Genomic DNA, 18599 nt, shown 5'->3' with positions numbered 1-18599 from the left:
TTGAGACTGAGATGGAGTGCACGAGTCGGGGAAGGGCAGAGAGAGGGAGACACAGAATCTGAAGCAGGAAGCAGGCTTCAGGTTCTGAGCTGTCAGCACAGAGCCCAGTGCTGGGCTCAAACCCATGAACCATGAGATCATGACCTGAGCCAAAGTTGGGCACTTAGCTGACTGAGCCACCCAGGCACCCCTCTAGTAGCTTTTTTTTAGACTTAGAATTTTCTGTGTACACCATCATAATCTAATCACTGTATCTTTTTCTTGCTTTATTGTACTAGCTAAGTCTTCTAATACATTACTGACTAGAAGTGATGTGATCCTTACCATGTTCCTATTCTTAGGGTAAAGAACTTATCCTAAGTTCTTACTTACATTGTTGTTATTATCTTACACTGTTAGGTACAGGCATACTCCCTTTTATTACATTCCACAGATACTGCCTTTTATTTATTTTTTTAAATAAAGTGAAGTTTTGTGGCAACTCTTTGTCAGGCAAGTCTAAGTCTGTTGACTTCATTTTTCCCACAGCATTTGCTCAGCATTTGTCTCTGTCATATTTTGGTAATTCTCATTATTTTAAATGTTTACATTATCTGTTTTATATACATATATATATATATATACACACACATATATATATTTACACATACATATATATATGATCTGTGATTAGTGATTACAAACTCACTGAAAGCTGAGATGATGGTTGGCATTTTTTAGGAATCAGGTATTTTTTAATGTATGCATGTTGTTTTTTGTAGACAGTGCTGTTATGCACTTACAGGCTATAGTATGGTGTAAACATAACTTTTAGAACGATGGGAAATGAGAAAACACACTTGACTCACTTTGTTGTGATACTCACTTTATTGAAGTGGTCTGGAACCAAACCTAGATATCTGAGGAATGCCTGCATACCGTTTGGTGTGGTTTCGATTCCTACTTTGCTGAGGGTTTTTTTTTTTTTTTTTTTTTATCATGAATGGTTGGCTATTGACTTCTGTTAAATACTTTGTTATGATGATCGATGATCATATAGTTTTTCTGATTTGCTGTTATTTTGAAGAATTACATTTATTTGTGAATTGAACCAGCTTTGCGTTCCTGGCATCCCACTTACATTAGTCATAGTGTATTATCCTTTTTACACATTCCTGGATTTGACTTGATAGTGTTTTGGTTAGGAGGTTTTTCACCTATGTTCTTAGGGGATATTGATCTGTAGTTTGCATTACTTTGTAATGTCTTTGTATCGTTTTGTTATCCAGTTAATTGTGGCCGTTTGTCTAACTTAACCAATGTAGTAGCCTAAAGTTGTCATAATTTTTATTTTATTTTATTATTTTTTTAATGTTTATGTATTTTTAAGAGAGAGACAGAGACAGAATGTGAGTGGGGGTGGGGGGCAGATAGAGAGGGAGACACAGAATCCAAAGCAGGCTCCAGGCTCCGAGCTATTAGCACAGAGTCTGACATGGGGCTTGAACTCACGAACCGCGAGATCATGACCTGAGCTGAAGTTGGACGCTTAACTGACTGAGCCACCCCGGTGCCCCTTCTTTATTTTTTTAATGTCTATAGTCTCTGTAATGATGCTCTGTATTTCATTTCTGGTACTAATAATTTGTTTCTCTCCCTTTTTTTCTTGATCAGTCTTGCTAGAGACTCATTAATTTTTTCAGAGAACCACTTCTAGTTTCATTGCTTTTTCTATATTTTCTATTTTGTTGATTTTTGCTTTTTATCACTTAATTTCTTTTGCTTTCTTTCGATTTAATTTGCAGTTTTTCTAGTTTCTTAGGGTGGTCGCTTCAGTTGGTGATTTTCAAACTTTCTTTTCTAATAGAAGAATTTAAAGCCACAAATTTCTAATCATTGTCTTAGCTGCATCCCCAAAACTTACTATGTTGTATTTTCATTTTTACTCAATTCAGAATATTTTTTGTCTTATAATTTCTTTTTTGACCAGTGGGTTATTTGGCATTGTGTTGAAATTTCCAAATATTTGAATATTTCCAGATGTATTTCTGTTTTTGAATTTTAAATTCCATTATGGCCAGAGATCAAATTGATATGAAATACTATTTTTTATCATATATTAAGGACCCATGTGCAGTTGAGTCTATTTCTGGGTTTTTTTGTTCTGTTCTATTAGAGTGCTTATCTCCGATAGGACTACTTTTTCATCCAGCCACTCCCAGGTTTTCTTCTTTATTTTTGAGCTTCATACATATCTTGACTACTAAAAGAATAAAATAAAATAAATAAGTTTTTTAAAAACCTATTTATTGAAAATTAAAAAATATATATATAGCAGTTAGAATAGTACAGTAGTATACAAGTACTTTTGAAAATCATACACTCAAGGACAGTTTTGTTTCACCTATAACATCCCTTCCCTTTTGGATTATTTTGAAGCATGTCTCAGATATATCATTTTATCTGTAAATAATTCATTTTTCTGGAAATATTAGGGCTCTTAAAACAATAAAACACCTGTAAGTACCATTATCACCCCTAAATAGAATGAACAGTTCTTCCCTGATATCCTCAAATTTCTCTAGGTATCTTTAAAATATATGTATATTTTTACAATTAGTTTGTTCCAGTTAAGATCCAAATGAGGTTTACAAGTTGCATTTGTTTATCATCTTTAAGTCATTTTTAAAAAATTATTTCATGTTGGGCTAACTGTCTATTACAAACATTTTTGAAAGGCTTTATCAGCTCACAACCAGTGATGGTCATTCATATCCTCACTGTCTTACACCCTGCCTTCACTGGATTATTTTGAAGCAATCCTAGACATCATATAATTTCACCTATCACTATTTCAGTGTGTATATTTAAGAGTTACAGACTCTTTGTTTTAAAAATCATAGTTAATAGTGCCATTATTCACTCCTTTAAAAATTAGCAATTATTTTTTGCTATTCAGAGTATGAATTTCCATTACCATCTTTTTTAGAGAGAGCGAGAGCAAGTGGGAAAGGGGCAGAGAGAGAGAGGGAGACAGGATCCCAAGCAGATTCTGTGCTATGAGTGCAGAGCCCGTTGGGGGGCTTGAACTCACGAACTGTGAGATCATGACCTGAGCCGAACTCAAGAGTTGGACACTTAACTGACTAAGCCACCCAGGTATCATTTAATATTAAGGTAGATTAAATTTAAGGAAAATATATACACTGTAGACCCAGGTATACGTCTGTATAAATACATACGCGTATGTGCAAATGAGTAGGATAGTGGTTGCTATTAGCGAAGAAAATGGTATGCAGACGGTGGAAGGGAGGATTTTGTTTTGTATAATTGAATTTTTTATGTTTAAAGATTGTAGGGGTGGCTAGGTGGCTCAGTTGGTTAAGTGTCTGACTTTGGCTCAGGTCATGATCTCACGGCTCATGAGGTTGGAGCCCTGCATCAGCCTCTGTGCTGGCAGCTCAGAGCCTGGAGCCTGCTTCAGATTGTGTCTCCTTCTCTTTGCACCTCCTCCACTGCCCTGCTACCATGGTTGGTCTCTCTCTCTGTCTCTCATAATAAACATAAAAAATTAAAAAAGATTGTATTCAGACATTTTCTGTATGTGTAACTAGAATTTTAAGTCTTAAGACTGTACACTGGACTGGCTTTCTAATTTTAATATGAGAGTCATAATCAAATATCAAAAAATAGTGAAAAGGTTCAGTTCAGTTAGTGAATTTAATTAGATAACCTTTCATTTGATAAAAATGTTATAGGAATTTGGGGTGGCTTTTCTTTACTAAAAGGAATTGGCTTTTTCTTTTTAATGTTTTACTTAGTTTTGAGAGGGAGAGCATGAGCAGGGGAGGGGCACAGAGGGGGAGACAGAGCATCAGAGGATATGTAGTGGGCTCTGTGCCGACAGCATCAAACCCATGTGAGACTTGAACTCATGAAACCCTGAGGTTATGACCTGAGCCAAAGTTGGACATTCAACTGACAGCCACCCAGACACCCCAGGTATTCTCAGGGCATCTCAGTGGCTCAGTTGGTTAAGTGTCTGATGCTTGATTTGGGCTCAGGTCATGTTCTCACAGTTTGTGAGATGGATCCCTGCATCAGGCTCTGCACTGTCAGTGGGGAGCCTGCTTGGGATTCTCTCTCCCTCTCTCTCTCCTCCACTCACTTGCGAGTGTGTGCGCGCGCGCTCTCTCTCTCTCTCTCTCTCTCTCTCCATATAAGTAAATAAACTTAAAAAAAATTATGTGGAGGGGCGCCTAAGTGGCTCAGTCAGTTGAGCATCTGACTTTGGCTCACTCAGGACATGATCTTGTGGTTCACGAATTTGAGCCCTGCATTAGGCTTGAGGCTGACAGCGTGGAACCCACTTTGGATTCTCTGTCCCTGTGCCCCCCCCCCCCCGTCCCTCCCTAGCCCCACCCACCCCGCTCCTTTCCCATTTATGCTCTCTCTCTCTCAAAAATAAATAAAACAGGGGCGCCCGGGTGGCGCAGTCGGTTAAGCGTCCGACTTCAGCCGGGTCACGATCTCGCGGTCCGTGAGTTCGAGCCCCGCGTCGGGCTCTGGGCTGATGGCTCGGAGCCTGGAGCCTGTTTCCGATTCTGTGTCTCCCTCTCTCTCTGCCCCTCCCCCGTTCATGCTCTGTCTCTCTCTGTCCCAAAAATAAATAAACGTTGAAAAAAAATTAAAATAAATAAATAAATAAAACACTTTAAAATAAAGTAAAATTTATAAAAAGAAATATGTGGACTCTGAAGATCAAATTCAGAAAGATATTACCATCTTCATTTTCCCCATTTTCATATTGGCTTTTCTGAATAGATAAAACAGTATATAGCTCCCCTAAATGTATACTAAGAAAATTCACATATTTAAAATAAAAAGCAAATTTTGTCACTAAACTAGTAGTTACTTGTATAATTCTGGTGATTTTATGAAGATGCCAAGTTATACCTTCTTTGTGCCTCATAGCCTGTTGTGGGCAGTGGTTCATGATTCTTCCCTCAAGTGGCTTTGTTAACATCAGTCCGTAAACCCATCGCAGACAGCAGTCAGTGTTACAATAGACATGCAAGGGAAAGATACACAAAACATGCAGCTAGCTCTTTTGGGCAAACTGGGAAAGATACTACAAAGGAGATGACAGTTGAGCTGAATTCTTCTTCTTCTTCTTCTTTTTTTTTTTTTTTTTTTTTTTTAGTAATTTCTGCACCCAGTGTGGGATCCGAATTCACACCCTAAGAATCGCATTCACTACTGACTGAACCACCCAGGCACCCCATGAGTTGAATTCTTAACTAGAATTTTAACAGGAGGAGGACCATAGGCAGAAATCTGGGTGGAATAATAAAAGACGAAAAACATTTTTTAAAAAAGAGCTATTTAGAAATCTGCTACGTGATAGCATGTGATGCTGTGTTTTGAGAAAGCAAGAAATTGTGTAAGAATTCAGTGGTAGGAAATTAAGATGGAGTTAAGGTTAGTATTGGCTCTATATTGGCTTTTGTGAACTGTTGTTTTCCTTTGTATACGTCTAATGCCCTTCTGTAGCAAGTGGCATAATTTGGCATATCAGACAGGGGTTATCTGAGTAGTAGTATGAAAGAAACATTTTATAGTGCTGTAAGAGTCTGATGCAGGGATTTGATCAAATCTGGGGGTCATTATAGAGGGTCTCTCTGAGGAAGTTGCTTTCAGGCTGACACCTGAAGGATGAGTCAGAGTTGTCCAAGCTGAGCTTCGAGAATCAGTGTTTGTGACTGAGGCCTAATAGCATGTGTGGCAGGAAAATAGCCCAGAGTGGCTGCAGCAGCGGAGGGAATGGTATAGCATGGCATTGGAAAGGCAGGCAGGAGGGTCCAATCATGCCCAGGCTCGTGGACCGTGTTCATGTGTTTGATTCTGGAGATGCTCTTTTCTAATACTAAGTCATCTTTTCTGCAGTACCAAATATGCCCCAACAGCGGCAAGACCAGCATCATCAGAGCACCATGATGCACCCAGCCTCAGCAGCAGGCCCACCGATTGTGGCCACCCCACCAGCTTATTCCACACAATATGTTGCCTATAGTCCTCAGCAGTTTCCAAATCAGCCTCTTGTTCAGCATGTGCCACATTATCAGTCTCAGGTAAGGCCGATACGACCGAACTCTTCATTTTTGTTCCATTTAAATAACTTCTAACTTTTAATATGGTAAAGGGGTTTTCCTTTATAGTTGTGCTGTGTGTTATGGTGAAGTAGATAGCTAAGGACTTGGGGGGTCTTTTTCATATAAGATTGCTGATCAGTGTTAACGTATTTCAAAGGAAATAGCCAAAAACAGTTTTAGGATTTTCAGACTTGTTTCTGGAAACCATGGAGTTAAGACATCTAACTAAAATTTGCTTGACTGTATTTGATAGTTTAATGTTTTCTCTTTATTTTTTTGTTTGAACACAGCATCCTCATGTCTATAGTCCTGTAATACAGGGTAATGCTAGAATGATGGCACCACCAGCACATGCCCAGCCTGGTTTAGTGTCTTCTTCAGCAACTCAGTACGGGGCTCATGAGCAGACGCATGCGATGTATGGTAGGAGGACTTTTGTTTGTCTCTTTCAGTTTGTGTGACTATTCTTAATTTGTTTTAAACCTCTGAAAAGATACTTTAAGAATAACTTGTGCCACTGAGGGTCATGAATCTAAAGAAAAGATGAACCCATTTCTATAAGTTTTGGCAAATCTGTTCCTAAAACTCCTCTGTCTTCAGATGTTTCTCCTTAGTTTAACTGAAACGTAATGATCTGTGTAACAGAAAGCATCTTTTGTGGAGAAAGCCATCTTCTTCCTCTTCCTCACCAGTATTACCACCACTTGGCATGGCCTGCCCAAGGCACAAAAGAAAGTTTTACCATAATGAAAGCACTCTCCAGCCAGAAAACATTCTGCTTCTCTTCTTCCCCTGGAAGTTACTGGCATTACATATTTTTATTGCTCTTTGTTAACATTTTAACAAATGTTAACAAATGTTAAAATGTTAAAAAGTATGTTTTTGCCTCATGCTGTATTTTAAGTGGTCAAAATAGTCTAACATTAGATATGCTTTAGACATGAGTCACATTTTAAATACAGTCATCATAAGCAACGGTAAAATGAAGAAAAGTATCCTATATAAAATAATTAAATGGTATATATAAGAATAATAAGCAGAAATCTCCATCTGAGTTTTATGGCTGGAGAACTTTGTGCAGGTCAACTTAGGTGTCTGAAGTACTAAAATAATATGGTTTTCACTGTTGAGAATTTAAGATTTCCACTTACATCTTGTAATATAGAATCAGTGAGTTGACCCATATTATAGTTTTCAAAATCACATTAAATTAGTGCTGATTTCATTAAGATGTAAATTTTGTTGTGAACTTTCCTGAGCGCTCCTGTGTGGTCAGTTAGGTTTTCCCATTGGCGTTTCAATTTTTAGAGTGTGAGGAGAGAAATTCAAGTTCATTCATACAGATAAAAAGTGTGCCACTCTTAGAGTGAAATCATAGTTACATGTGATTACATGGCCATTTCAGTTCTTAACCCTTTTAAAACTTTTTTAATGACTAAGAAGAAAGATTTTCTCCTTTTTAACTTCAGGTGACACTTGATTTTAGAGGTTCATAAGACTAGGTGGGACTCAGGCAGCAGCAGTCATCCTTCTTGTCACCTATAACCTCGTGCTTACTTCCTGGAGACATGCTTCTATTGCATACGTTCACGGTGGTAGGAAATCTACATGATCATAGGCATGGTTTTTATAAAATAACTTAAATCTGATCTTAATTTTCCACATTATCACTTAAAACTTCCTAGTGTGGATTATTCTCTTTGAATTAAAATGAGGTAATTGCTACATTTTGGGAAACTTTCTTACAAGAAACCCATTCACAATTTAATTGAAAAGTATATCAACAGACTGATTTTGGTTATGATTGCTTGTCATTGGCTTGTCTTAACCAGGACTAAATATGTATAAAAAGACACCATTGACTCATCATGTATGCTTTTATGCAGTTTGTATATATTTCAACAATTTTCTGGTTTGCTAAAGGCTTAGGTGAAAAGTTCATTATGATTTTTTTATATATTTCTGATAAATACATCATGATTTAACAAGTGGAGAAAACATTTCTCTCCCCCCATTTTCTGGCATATTCCCCTTTGAATAAGATCTAAAACTTTTGAACTAAAATTTCCATTGCTTTTAGAGAACAACTGTCTGTGTACCCATGCTTTTGAGACATTGTAGTAATACTGTGATGTTGAGAAGAATCTTTCTCCTCAGTGTGTTCACTCACTGCCAGCATCTGGTTTTTCCTTTTGGATGAATGTTCGTTGGTTTGAAATCGCTTGTACAGTAAACACTGTATTTGAGACACTAATGGTTTCATAACTACCTTCCCAAAACTTTTCTATTTGAAAAGCAGTTGGCCTTGGACCCTGAAGTCAATTGAAATATGGGTAAATCAGAAATACTGCAAACAAAACATTAGACCTAATGTCCAGTGAAATCTGGAATGAACTAGTCATTAAGACCAGTTTTTTTAATGCCAGGAGAAAGTTGCTCAGCCAGATCTGAACTACTCTCCTGCAATTTCCATGGCTTGTATTTAATTGATATCTGTTGATGAGGGGACAGGTTGGGGTGAAGCTCTGGATTTCATAGGATTGTTGCTGGTTACTCAGGGTTCTCATTTGGGTACTCCATACTCTAAAAAGAACAGTAGGAAATGAAGTATAAGCCATAATTTAATCTACTAAAGCAAATTCATTAATTCTTCAATAATTATTTCAGTTATTTTAGATCTTCCAAATCTTAATTATGCCAGATAAAGACACATAGATATGTTTTCAGAGTACATTATTTTGAACTTAAGATATATTTGTTGCTTAGAAATGCTAATTTTACTCTCATACCCCTCGAGCAGTTTATATTTCATATTCCCAAAGGAACCAAATGTTTTTAGTATGAATTATGTTTATTGTTAAGATCCGTTCTATCTAAATATTTTCAAATTTTTATGCAAACAAAAGAATATGCACCGAGATGTTGGCAACAGTTCTGTGTCACCTTTTTGTCACTTACCAATTGGATGGCCATAGCAAAAGGCTTTGAGAATAGAAAGGACAGTAATGACTAAAGACTGTTATCTTCAGATGGTTGGTATGCCGACAGATTACTGAACAGTTACATTGTTAGGAGTTATCCTACATTCTAAGTAGTTGTTGACCTTGTTCTCTTTCTAGCTATCTTAGTAAGGATTTTGATCACAAAAACTTCATCTCTTTGACTTTAACTTTCATCATTGCCCCATCCCTCCTAAGAAGTTTTTCTTAGGAGTAACGAAAGAAGTTCCTTTTTGTTTCTTTAACATCTTGTCTTGTAATTCACCTAATTTTCTTTTAGGGCAGTGGCATTTTCCCTTTCAGAAATGGTAGTAATGAAACTTTCTCTACCAACTAGAGCCATCAAGAAGAGTTAGATCCAGAATCCTTTTTGAGTTTGCTTTTGGTAGTTTAATGCAGATAAATTAGAAAATACAGGAGGCAAAAAGATTGAGAATGCACCTGTTATCCCTCCACCTGATAATTACCTGTTAACATTCTGGTGCATATCCTTCCAAGTGTACCTACACCCCATTTATGTAGACATTTTAATAAGGAATGATATCACACCCATGTTTAATATTAACTATTTTTTCTTAAGTTTTGGGATTCACTTCCAGATGCCTGATAAATATCTTACAGAATAATGATGTTTCTATTAATAATGATTTACAAATCTGTTTGAGTCTTTTGAATTAAACTTGGTAAATACTCTCTTATTCTGGTACATTATTTATATTAAGGTTATTCAGTGGAATGCCATGTTGGTCTTTCGATTAGATGATTTTATTAATTTAAACAAGTCAGCATGTGGAACTCAGCATATCAGTACAGAAGAAAAATGTTTCTTGGTTCAGCCCTATCTTGTTTAATTTTGTAGCAATGTTTAAAGTACTTGTCATCTCTTGTAAAATAAGAAAAATGATTTATGCATGAATACAAAAAGAAATTTATAAATATGTCAACCTTTCCAGAAAATTAGGAAAATGCACACCTCAAAAGGCTAATTTACCTTTCTATTTCCCAAATTCAGCATGCCCCAAATTACCATACAACAAGGAGACAAGCCCTTCTTTCTACTTTGCCAGTGAGTTGGGTTTTTTATACTAATTTTAATTGAACAGTAAAACACTTTTTAAAGAATACATGTTAAGGGAGTAGACTTGTTGAGCAGTATTTTCCTTGTGCCAGACAAAATCATTGAAAATATGTATATTTGTAAATAATTCAGAGTTTTAAAAAACGGAAATATAACCCAGCTTAAGAAAGCTGGAGTTAATTAAAAAATTGAGTTGCTTCAGAAATTAATTTTTGCATACCAAGCAAACATGTGACTGTTTTGGAAATGCCTAATATTTTCCTTGTTCAGAGAAACTTCTCCAGAAATCCTTTTTTTTTCCCTTTTTTTTCAACCAAGCCACAAACTTTGTATAAAAAGCTTAAAATGTTAGGCTTTTTCAGTATCCTGGCTAGAAGAAATTTATCCTTATAAGGATTTTTAATTGAATAGGTTTGAAAATTTAGGGAAGAAACATTTCTGTCTTTTCAGTCTTTGCATGACTGAAGGTTTCAAATACTCAAGTGGTAGACACCCAGGATGTTTTGAGCTTCACCAGGAAAGCATGACCTAGCTGCTTGATTCTGTTTGGCAGCACTGGCCCCTCTCACTACCAGTGAAAAGGTAAATAAACGATGGCTCCTAAATGGAGAAAGTCTGGGCAGGGCTCTCTTTTGGAAATGAACGTGTAGGGTACATCATAATTTATTTTGTAGGGCAGTTTTTAAGTAAGGCTAGTCGTGGACTTTTGGTATGTGGATAGGAAAGGTACTAATTTGCAGAAGTCCTTCAGAAGTGTATGCCAGTAATGAGTAACTTTATGTGCAATATTATATTCTAAGGGATATTAAATAATAAAATTATAGATACTAAATTTTGGGTTACTTTAGAAAGACTTAATGTCTGAATCTACTAAATGCCAGATTTTAAAAAGTGTTGAGAAAACATTTTGACTTAAGCTTTCATTAACTATGCCATGACTTGGTATCCAAAAATAAGTGTATACTTGTTATTTATTTGGTGCTAGGAATTGTTAACAAATTTAATCCTTTAATAGATGCTCTTTAAAAAGGAGTCTTGCTGTATATCTGTACCATTAAAGGGAAATTTTGTATGTGATATAGTATGTAAAAAACAGTTTCAGTAATTAATTTTATTATGTACTCAATTTGAGGTCTCAAATGTAGTTATCCTCACCATCTTACTGTCTCTGTTTAATAATTTTGGAGTCAGTTTCCTGGTAAGTAGCTAAAAGTTTCTTAATCATCACACCTAAGTATTAACTGCCTTAGTATAACTTCCCTTAAGAGGAATTATTAGTTCTTAAAAGAAGCTAACAGTGGGGCTGCTATTTATAATTTAAGTTGCTGCTTGTACCACCCCCTCCCCACAAGCCATTTTGCCATGGTTTGGTCTAGTTGCATTTTACCCCTTTTTAAGAGTTCAGCTTTCCTTTACTTCTTTTTTTCTGAATTTAACATCAAATTTAAAAGTTGGAAGATTTTGTTTTCATTTTTAGTGTTGCAGTGTTGGTGATCTCTCATGACTTGTGCATCCAAGGTCAAAATGACAAAACCTAGTTACAAATTAAAGGCACAACATTATTGACTGAACTGGCTTCAGTAAGATCATGGCTTAGGAAACAACTTTTAGAATGTGGTTAATGTTATGAGGATTTGACAAGTCACGTATTTAGAGTTGTACACATTTGTATCAAGGAACACAATGAGTGAGGAACTTTTGGACCAGGTCTGACCCAAAAAAAAGCAATACTTCTTTGATTAGCCTGCATTAATCCAGATTTCATGAAGGCAACTCAATTTTTATAAATAGAAGTTTGATGAATAGGTAAATCAGAGTTTTGAAGAACATTTATTTTTACCTTTTGGACTCCTCAGCTAAATTAGCAAGTATGGATAATAAAAGCAGTTAAATGCTTGACGTAGCTCCGTAAAGCCCAGCATTTACTGTTCTTCACTCTCCACTTCTCCCTTCTCTGATTCCAGTAGATTTCTTCTACAGTTTTATTCTATCTTGATTCCTTTCTCTTGGCTCTCTCTTCCCTTCCACCTGTTCCCCCGTCAGCCTTTTAATGTCCCTCCTATCCCGTCTTTCTTTGTCTCCTTCATAACTGGCCTTTTGAGGAACCAGACCATATTTTTGTTGTCATAAAGATTGAATTAAAGTATCGATTTCACATTTTTCCCAGTCACCTACCCAGTTTTCCTATGTAATATGGGAAAAGAGTTCCTGGATGAGGTACTGGTTAGCAGATATCTTTTAAGCAAGAAGATAAACAGAGGAAAATATTTCTAATTAAACTTTTAAAAGTTTTATTTGCAGCTAATGAAGCATATTTACATGTCCTTGATTTTTCTTACGATGCATTCTAGTTTGCTGGTGCTTAGGTAGGGAAAGGATGGGTGTTTTAAATTTTTTTTTTTTCAACGTTTGTTTATTTTTTTGGGGACAGAGAGAGACAGAGCATGAACGGGGGAGGGGCAGAGAGAGAGGGAGACACAGAATCGGAAACAGGCTCCAGGCTCTGAGCCATCAGTCCAGAGCCTGACGCGAGGATGGGTGTTTTAAACAAAACCTGTATAGATGCACGCAGTTTGGATTACTTGAAGTATTTGTGCTGTCAGTGCAAAGGAGCTATAAATTATAATACTCTACTTTAAAGCCTTTCACTGTTGGTAAAGTACTCTCGCAGAGATTCCTTTTAAAAAAGCACAATAAGACATATTTCATCTTTAATTTTTTCCAAACAATTTCAAGATTTTAACCCTTTTAAATTGATGAATTACTTCATTATGAGACGTAAAGACATAATTATTCTCTTAGTGAGGTCCTGTTTCTATGTGGGAAAATTAGTAAGACAGCACCCAGCTAGAATTTATTTATTGTTTTTAGTTCCTTAAAATTTTGCTTAGAAAGTCACTTAAACTACAAACATTTCTTGAATAAATAAAGTTTAAAAAATAGAAACTCTGAGATTCTGTACTCTCTCTTTATGAAACCTCATAAATAGAATATGGGATTCAGGAATTGCTTCTCCCTGGATAGATTTAGTATTGTTACAAATGAAACATTTCAGAAGCTTGGGGTGTGTGGAGGATTTTAATGCTGGTAGTTTGAAAATAAGGAACACGAGGGGTGCCTGGCTGGCTCAGGCTATGGAGCATGCTACTCTTGATCTCTGGGTCATAAGTTGGAGCCCCATGTTGGGGGTGGAGATTACTTTAAAAAAAAAAAAAAAGGAAAACGAAGAAAGAAGAGGGATGAAGGATGGAAGAAAAGGAATGTGAATGATTTCAGACGTCACTATCCAGTAGAACTTTCTATGATGAAAGTATGCTATAAATTGTGCTGCCTAATCAGCAGCCACTAGCTACATGTGGCTATTTTAGTTATTTAAAAATACATTTGAAAAATGAGTGTTAAGATTTTTGCAGGAGTAGAGTCCGGTTCAAAATTTATGTCAAGTCTTTTAGACCAAGTCAATGTCTAGACACTTAGAGGGGTTCTGAAAGTTAGCCTAGTGAATGTGATAGTGGAAAATGGTCTTCTAATAAGCAAATGATTTAGAAGAAAGACACTAACTGACTTTTATTGACTTGTGGGACCGTGGAGTTAAGGAAATCAGCACATCATTCTTCCCAACTCTCAGAAGACAGGCACTGACTTCCTAAAAACACCCAGAGAGTATCTTGCCACAATTTTCCTTTTTAATATATTCCAGTGTGTGTTAACTCTTATAATTAGGGAAATGTTTTCAGTGTGTAAACCAAAGTGTTTCATTTAATCTGGGCATTCATGAATATTCATTAATGCCCACTCTGGTGTTGGCAGTGGATGCACAGGTGATCCTAGCACTGGCTCTTTGCCTCGCCCTTCCCTCTTTTAAAAGGTGCATATATATAGGGCACCTGGCTGGTTCAGTAGGTAGAGCATGCAACTCTTGATCTTGGGATTGTGATTTCAGACCCCATGTTGGGTGTAGAGCCTACTTTTAAAACATACATACACACACACACACACACACACACACACACACACACACACACACACGCACGCACACACACACACAGTTGGGGAGATAACGAATTAGGCCGGCATGTCGGTGGCCTTTGGCCCTACAGTGTCAAGCATTGCAGAATTGCTTCGTGTGCCTAAACCTAGCATAACGTTTCCACGGGACATGCCCGGTGCCACCTCTGCTAGTGACTCTTGGCGGTCATGCCTCTTAGACTGCCAGAGTTAGAGTGCTTGATCTCAAATCAGTGCTTATTTGTCCCTGTCAGTCCCCTGTATGTCTGTGTGTATGAGGTACATGAGGAGCTATTTGGGAATTGTTTCTGTGAATGGGCTTAGCTTCTCAGGGATTTTAGGATGACTTTGAGAAGAAGTCTGGAAGTCCCCTGTTGCTGGGGATGTATCTTGAGAACACTTCGCAGCTCATCGCCATTCATGGTTAGATTTATATCCGTGTGTTGTCAGTAGTCACTGGAAGCAATGAATTAATCTTACTGTGATTTTGGTTCTCACATTGCTGTTTTAGGAATACGTGCACAAATGAATTTATGCCTAATCTCCCTGTTTTGTATCAAGGTATGGTCCTTGCTGAGATTCATAAAGGATTGGCTTTGGGTTATCTTTAATGAACACATTTTTACTTAAAGTGGCCTGTCATATTTTCTTTGAAGTTACTCTAGCTAGTAAGAATCTTTCTAAAGACTGGGATGCTTTAAAGGGAGTTCATTTTTCCACATAGTTTAGGTAATTCCATTTACTAGATTTTTTAAAGCAAAGGTGAGAGATCCTTGAGCAAGGAGGGCCCAGGGAATAAACTGAGTGACTTCTGTGATCAGCTGGGAGAGACTGTGGTCATTTGGCCCTGAAAATAGAGCCCTGACCTTGCCACATACCTTATCCAGCCCTTACTCCCAGCCCCAATACAGTCAGTGCCTAGGGACACTGTGCCCACTCCAGGGCAGTAGCATGGTGAGGTTAGCCAGATGATGGCCTTGAGGTAAAGAGTGTGTGTGTGTGTGTGTGTGTGTGTGTGTGTGTGTGTGTGTGTGTAAAAGAGAAAGAATGATTTCTGCCTATGCTTTTAAGTTGCTTTTTCAGGAGAACCTAGTGACTGTTTTAAGAGTAAATTTACACTAATTAGATTTTCATAAAATGTATACAGCTGTGTTATATAAATGCTAGTCTGATTGTTAAGTAATAACTTCACACTTATTTTTTCAAGAAAATGGATGATTTAAATGGAGTAAAATAGTTTGGTAAAGAGCATAAGTTAGACACTGAGTATCATGAAAGCTCAGCTGATGAGGCTTAGGGGAGCAGTGGAGACTGTCCTAGATGTCGACCGTACACACCCTTTTTCTTCCACTTCAGTTTCCACTGGCTCCCTTGCTCAGCAGTATGCGCACCCTAATGCTACCCTGCACCCACATACTCCACATCCTCAGCCTTCAGCTACTCCCACCGGACAGCAGCAAAGCCAACATGGTGGAAGTCATCCTGCACCCAGTCCGGTTCAGGTAAGGAGAGACTCCGAGGTCTTGTAGAATTGTGTCCTCATTTTGTTTACTGAGCGTTTTGTGCAGTGCGGGGCAGAATGCTCAGTATCACGTGATCAAAACACCATGCAGCTCTGCCTCTTGGAGCCAGCCTACAGCTCTGCAGGCTGTGCTCCTGGGATTTGCTTTTTGTTGTTGTTACTGTTAAGTCCTGTTAAGATACATATTGAGAATAAGGTGATTGGGCAAGTTCTGGAAATATTGATTGAAAAATCTAATTTAACATCACATAAGGAATATGCTTGGGGCTTTTTTTTTTTTTTTTTTAACTTCATTACTGATGATTATACAATGAGTTTTTTTCCTGTTAGCTTCTGCAGTGGTGTTTGTTAAGGGAGCAGTTAAGGATCTCTTTGATATCTTTCAGTTCCCTGGGGCAGTGGTATTGTTTTACCTCTGCTTGGCTGAGGGCTATAAGGGCTTGCGCCCAGAAAGGAGTGTCTCTGAACCGGAGGTGCCCACCCCCACCCCAGCCATGCTCCTACTACCCTGCACATTCTCTGGTTCTTTCCACTGCCCCTCATCTTGGATGGACCCAGTGGAGCCTGCTTTCATATGCAGAGTTCAGCTTTGTGTGTGACCTTAACTGCTTTTCATTCAAGAAGTGGTTTTCTCAGTTCTTTCTTGTGGCTTTGCAGCACCATCAGCACCAGGCCGCCCAGGCGCTCCATCTGGCCAGTCCACAGCAGCAGTCAGCCATTTACCACGCGGGGCTCGCACCAACCCCACCTTCCATGACCCCTGCCTCCAATACGCAGTCGCCACAGAATAGTTTCCCAACAGCACAACAGACCGTCTTTACGATTCATCCTTCTCATGTTCAGCCGGCATACACCAATCCTCCCCACATGGCCCATGTACCTCAGGTAAACCAGCTTTAGCCAACTTTCTCTGAAGACCAAGTAGAATATGAAGGTTATCAGATAAGCAGCAAGGAGCCAGATGCTCTGCAAGCTAGGAAACCCTGTGTGTGATGCCATTTGCCTGTCTCCCTTTTCCTGCTCAAATACATGTGATCTGGCCCTAAATGAATGTTCGTGTGGTTTTGTAATGGGATCAGTGAAGTTGCTGATTGGTCAGTCCTTTAATGTTTCCCATCTTAGACCTTAAAAATATCTCTGACTTTGGAATGCAACCCAGTCCTTCTTGTGTCTGCTTTGCTATGTTTATATAGCTTCACTGCTATGTATGTACACATTATATATATGATATATATATTTTATATATATATATATATATATATTCTTCCTCTTCTTTTCTCCTTCCCTCCCTCTCTCTCCCTGTCTCTCTCTCTCTCTCTCTCTCTCTCTCTCTCTCTCTCTCTCTCTCTCTCACACACACACACACACAAACACACGAGAAGTCTGGCAGGGAGGGTGGGCCTTCACAAATTCTCAGCTCTCCAAGGTGACAACCCTGGGCCTGTCAGCTTGAATGTTAGTCACACGAGTTTCGGAGAAATCTCTCCATTTGTTTTCCTTGCCTGTTGGTACACCCACTTTGACCATATGTTGTACTTCTTGAAAAGGCTTGGCCTTGTTACATTGGTGCAGTGTAACTAGAAGTTGGAAGCACTCAGGTGTCCCACTTTTCTTAAAGAGCAGCCTGGGAGCCACTTTGGAGCTCACCTCCAGTGTAAGCCTCTAATGGTTGAAGGGTATGGTTTGCCATCTCAATGGTTGCTGGCTGTATCAGCTGCTGAGAAAAGTCCAGTGCAATCAAGGGCCAAGTTGGATTATCTTAATAAGGAGCTTCACTGAAGTTGGGCTCTAATGCTGTCCTTGAGGCCCTCCCTGGAGCTGTTCAGAGTGAATTGGCTGTATTTGATGTCTTTTTTTGCCGCTTTCATAACAGAACTCTCTTGGGGAGGTCTAAGCTAGACTGCCTCACTGAACTCCATTTCATGTTAGATAGTGCACCACTGAGGCTCTGGTGTGCTGGGGGCTGAAGATGTGACTCAGTTGGAGCTCAATCTCAGAATGCGACCTTGTAACTAGAGTTCGACAGCTCTGGGAAGTTTGGGCGTCCTCTGCACAAGTGAGGGTTCTGTAGTATGGCGCACTGCAGTGGATGATTTGCTTTTGATAGTGGGGAGGGGAGCCAGTTTGGTCAGGTGTGGGCCAGCATGGTTTGGCTGAATTAGGAGCTTCATGAGAGCTGGGGTCCTGTAGATGGCTAGCAGAGGCTGGTGGCTAAGTAGGTATGTGAATTTACATGTAAGTTGGGGTTCCTAAAACCTCACTTTTGTGTTTTTTGTGCTGAAAGAGAAAAAGGTTAACCCCTTTGGGGAAGTTCAGATCTGCCATGGGCCCATTTGAATACGTAAGAGTAAAAAGAGCATTTCATTCAAGGCTTATTGTGGTCTAGAACAGTGCACAGTATGGGAGGCAGGAAAGGAGGGCTCTTCCTGGCCCTGCCAAGTCCCCCCCCCCCCCCACTCCCACTCCCCCCACCCCGAGCTGGGATCCAGTGATTTGGGCTGGCTGAAACCTTTCCAACTTGACAGTGAAACCAGGTTGCACTCGTTATCATATAACTTAGTTTCGGGACACAGGTCTGGCCCAGATAATTTCACTTTACTCCTCCCCGTTTCACTGGCGCCATTTACTGCAGACTCCTCCTCCTGCTCGGTCAGCACGTCTCTTACAGTAAGGGGCCTGAGCAACTCGTCTTTCGCTGCCCTGACTCATTCTTCACGGAGATGTACTGGTGTGCCGGCAGGAAGCAGAGGGGAGGGACAGACAAGGAGAGGGCTAAGTAATCCATGGATTACTCTTATTATCTGCTTTCCTATTTAAAAGGGAGGTTGTCTTTAAACTACTTCAGGTCCCACTTGGAAGCC

At 38.7% G+C, this 18599-nt stretch overlaps 1 protein-coding gene across 26 annotated transcripts in view; it reads left to right on the top strand.

Moving 5' to 3' along the window:
* The window catches only part of ATXN2 (ataxin 2), a 145822-nt gene that overhangs the window by 97452 nt on the left and 29771 nt on the right, over positions 1-18599 (top strand). For 23 of the 26 annotated variants that reach the window (XM_045041556.1, XM_045041551.1, XM_045041553.1 and 20 more), the window contains 5 exons: positions 5926-6110; positions 6422-6554; positions 10143-10196; positions 15573-15718; positions 16396-16623. In XM_045041556.1, coding sequence (XP_044897491.1) covers positions 5926-6110; positions 6422-6554; positions 10143-10196; positions 15573-15718; positions 16396-16623 — 746 coding nt within the window. The remainder of the gene's footprint in view (positions 1-5925; positions 6111-6421; positions 6555-10142; positions 10197-15572; positions 15719-16395; positions 16624-18599) is intronic. The other 3 variants (XM_045041557.1, XM_045041555.1, XR_006587884.1) reach the window with 1 other exon arrangement.

This window comes from Felis catus, chromosome D3 (genome assembly GCF_018350175.1).
Source record: "Felis catus isolate Fca126 chromosome D3, F.catus_Fca126_mat1.0, whole genome shotgun sequence".
Lineage (NCBI taxonomy): Eukaryota > Metazoa > Chordata > Mammalia > Carnivora > Felidae > Felis > Felis catus.
Note: the sequence above shows the minus strand (reverse complement) of the source record. Positions and strands in the feature narration are given on the sequence as shown.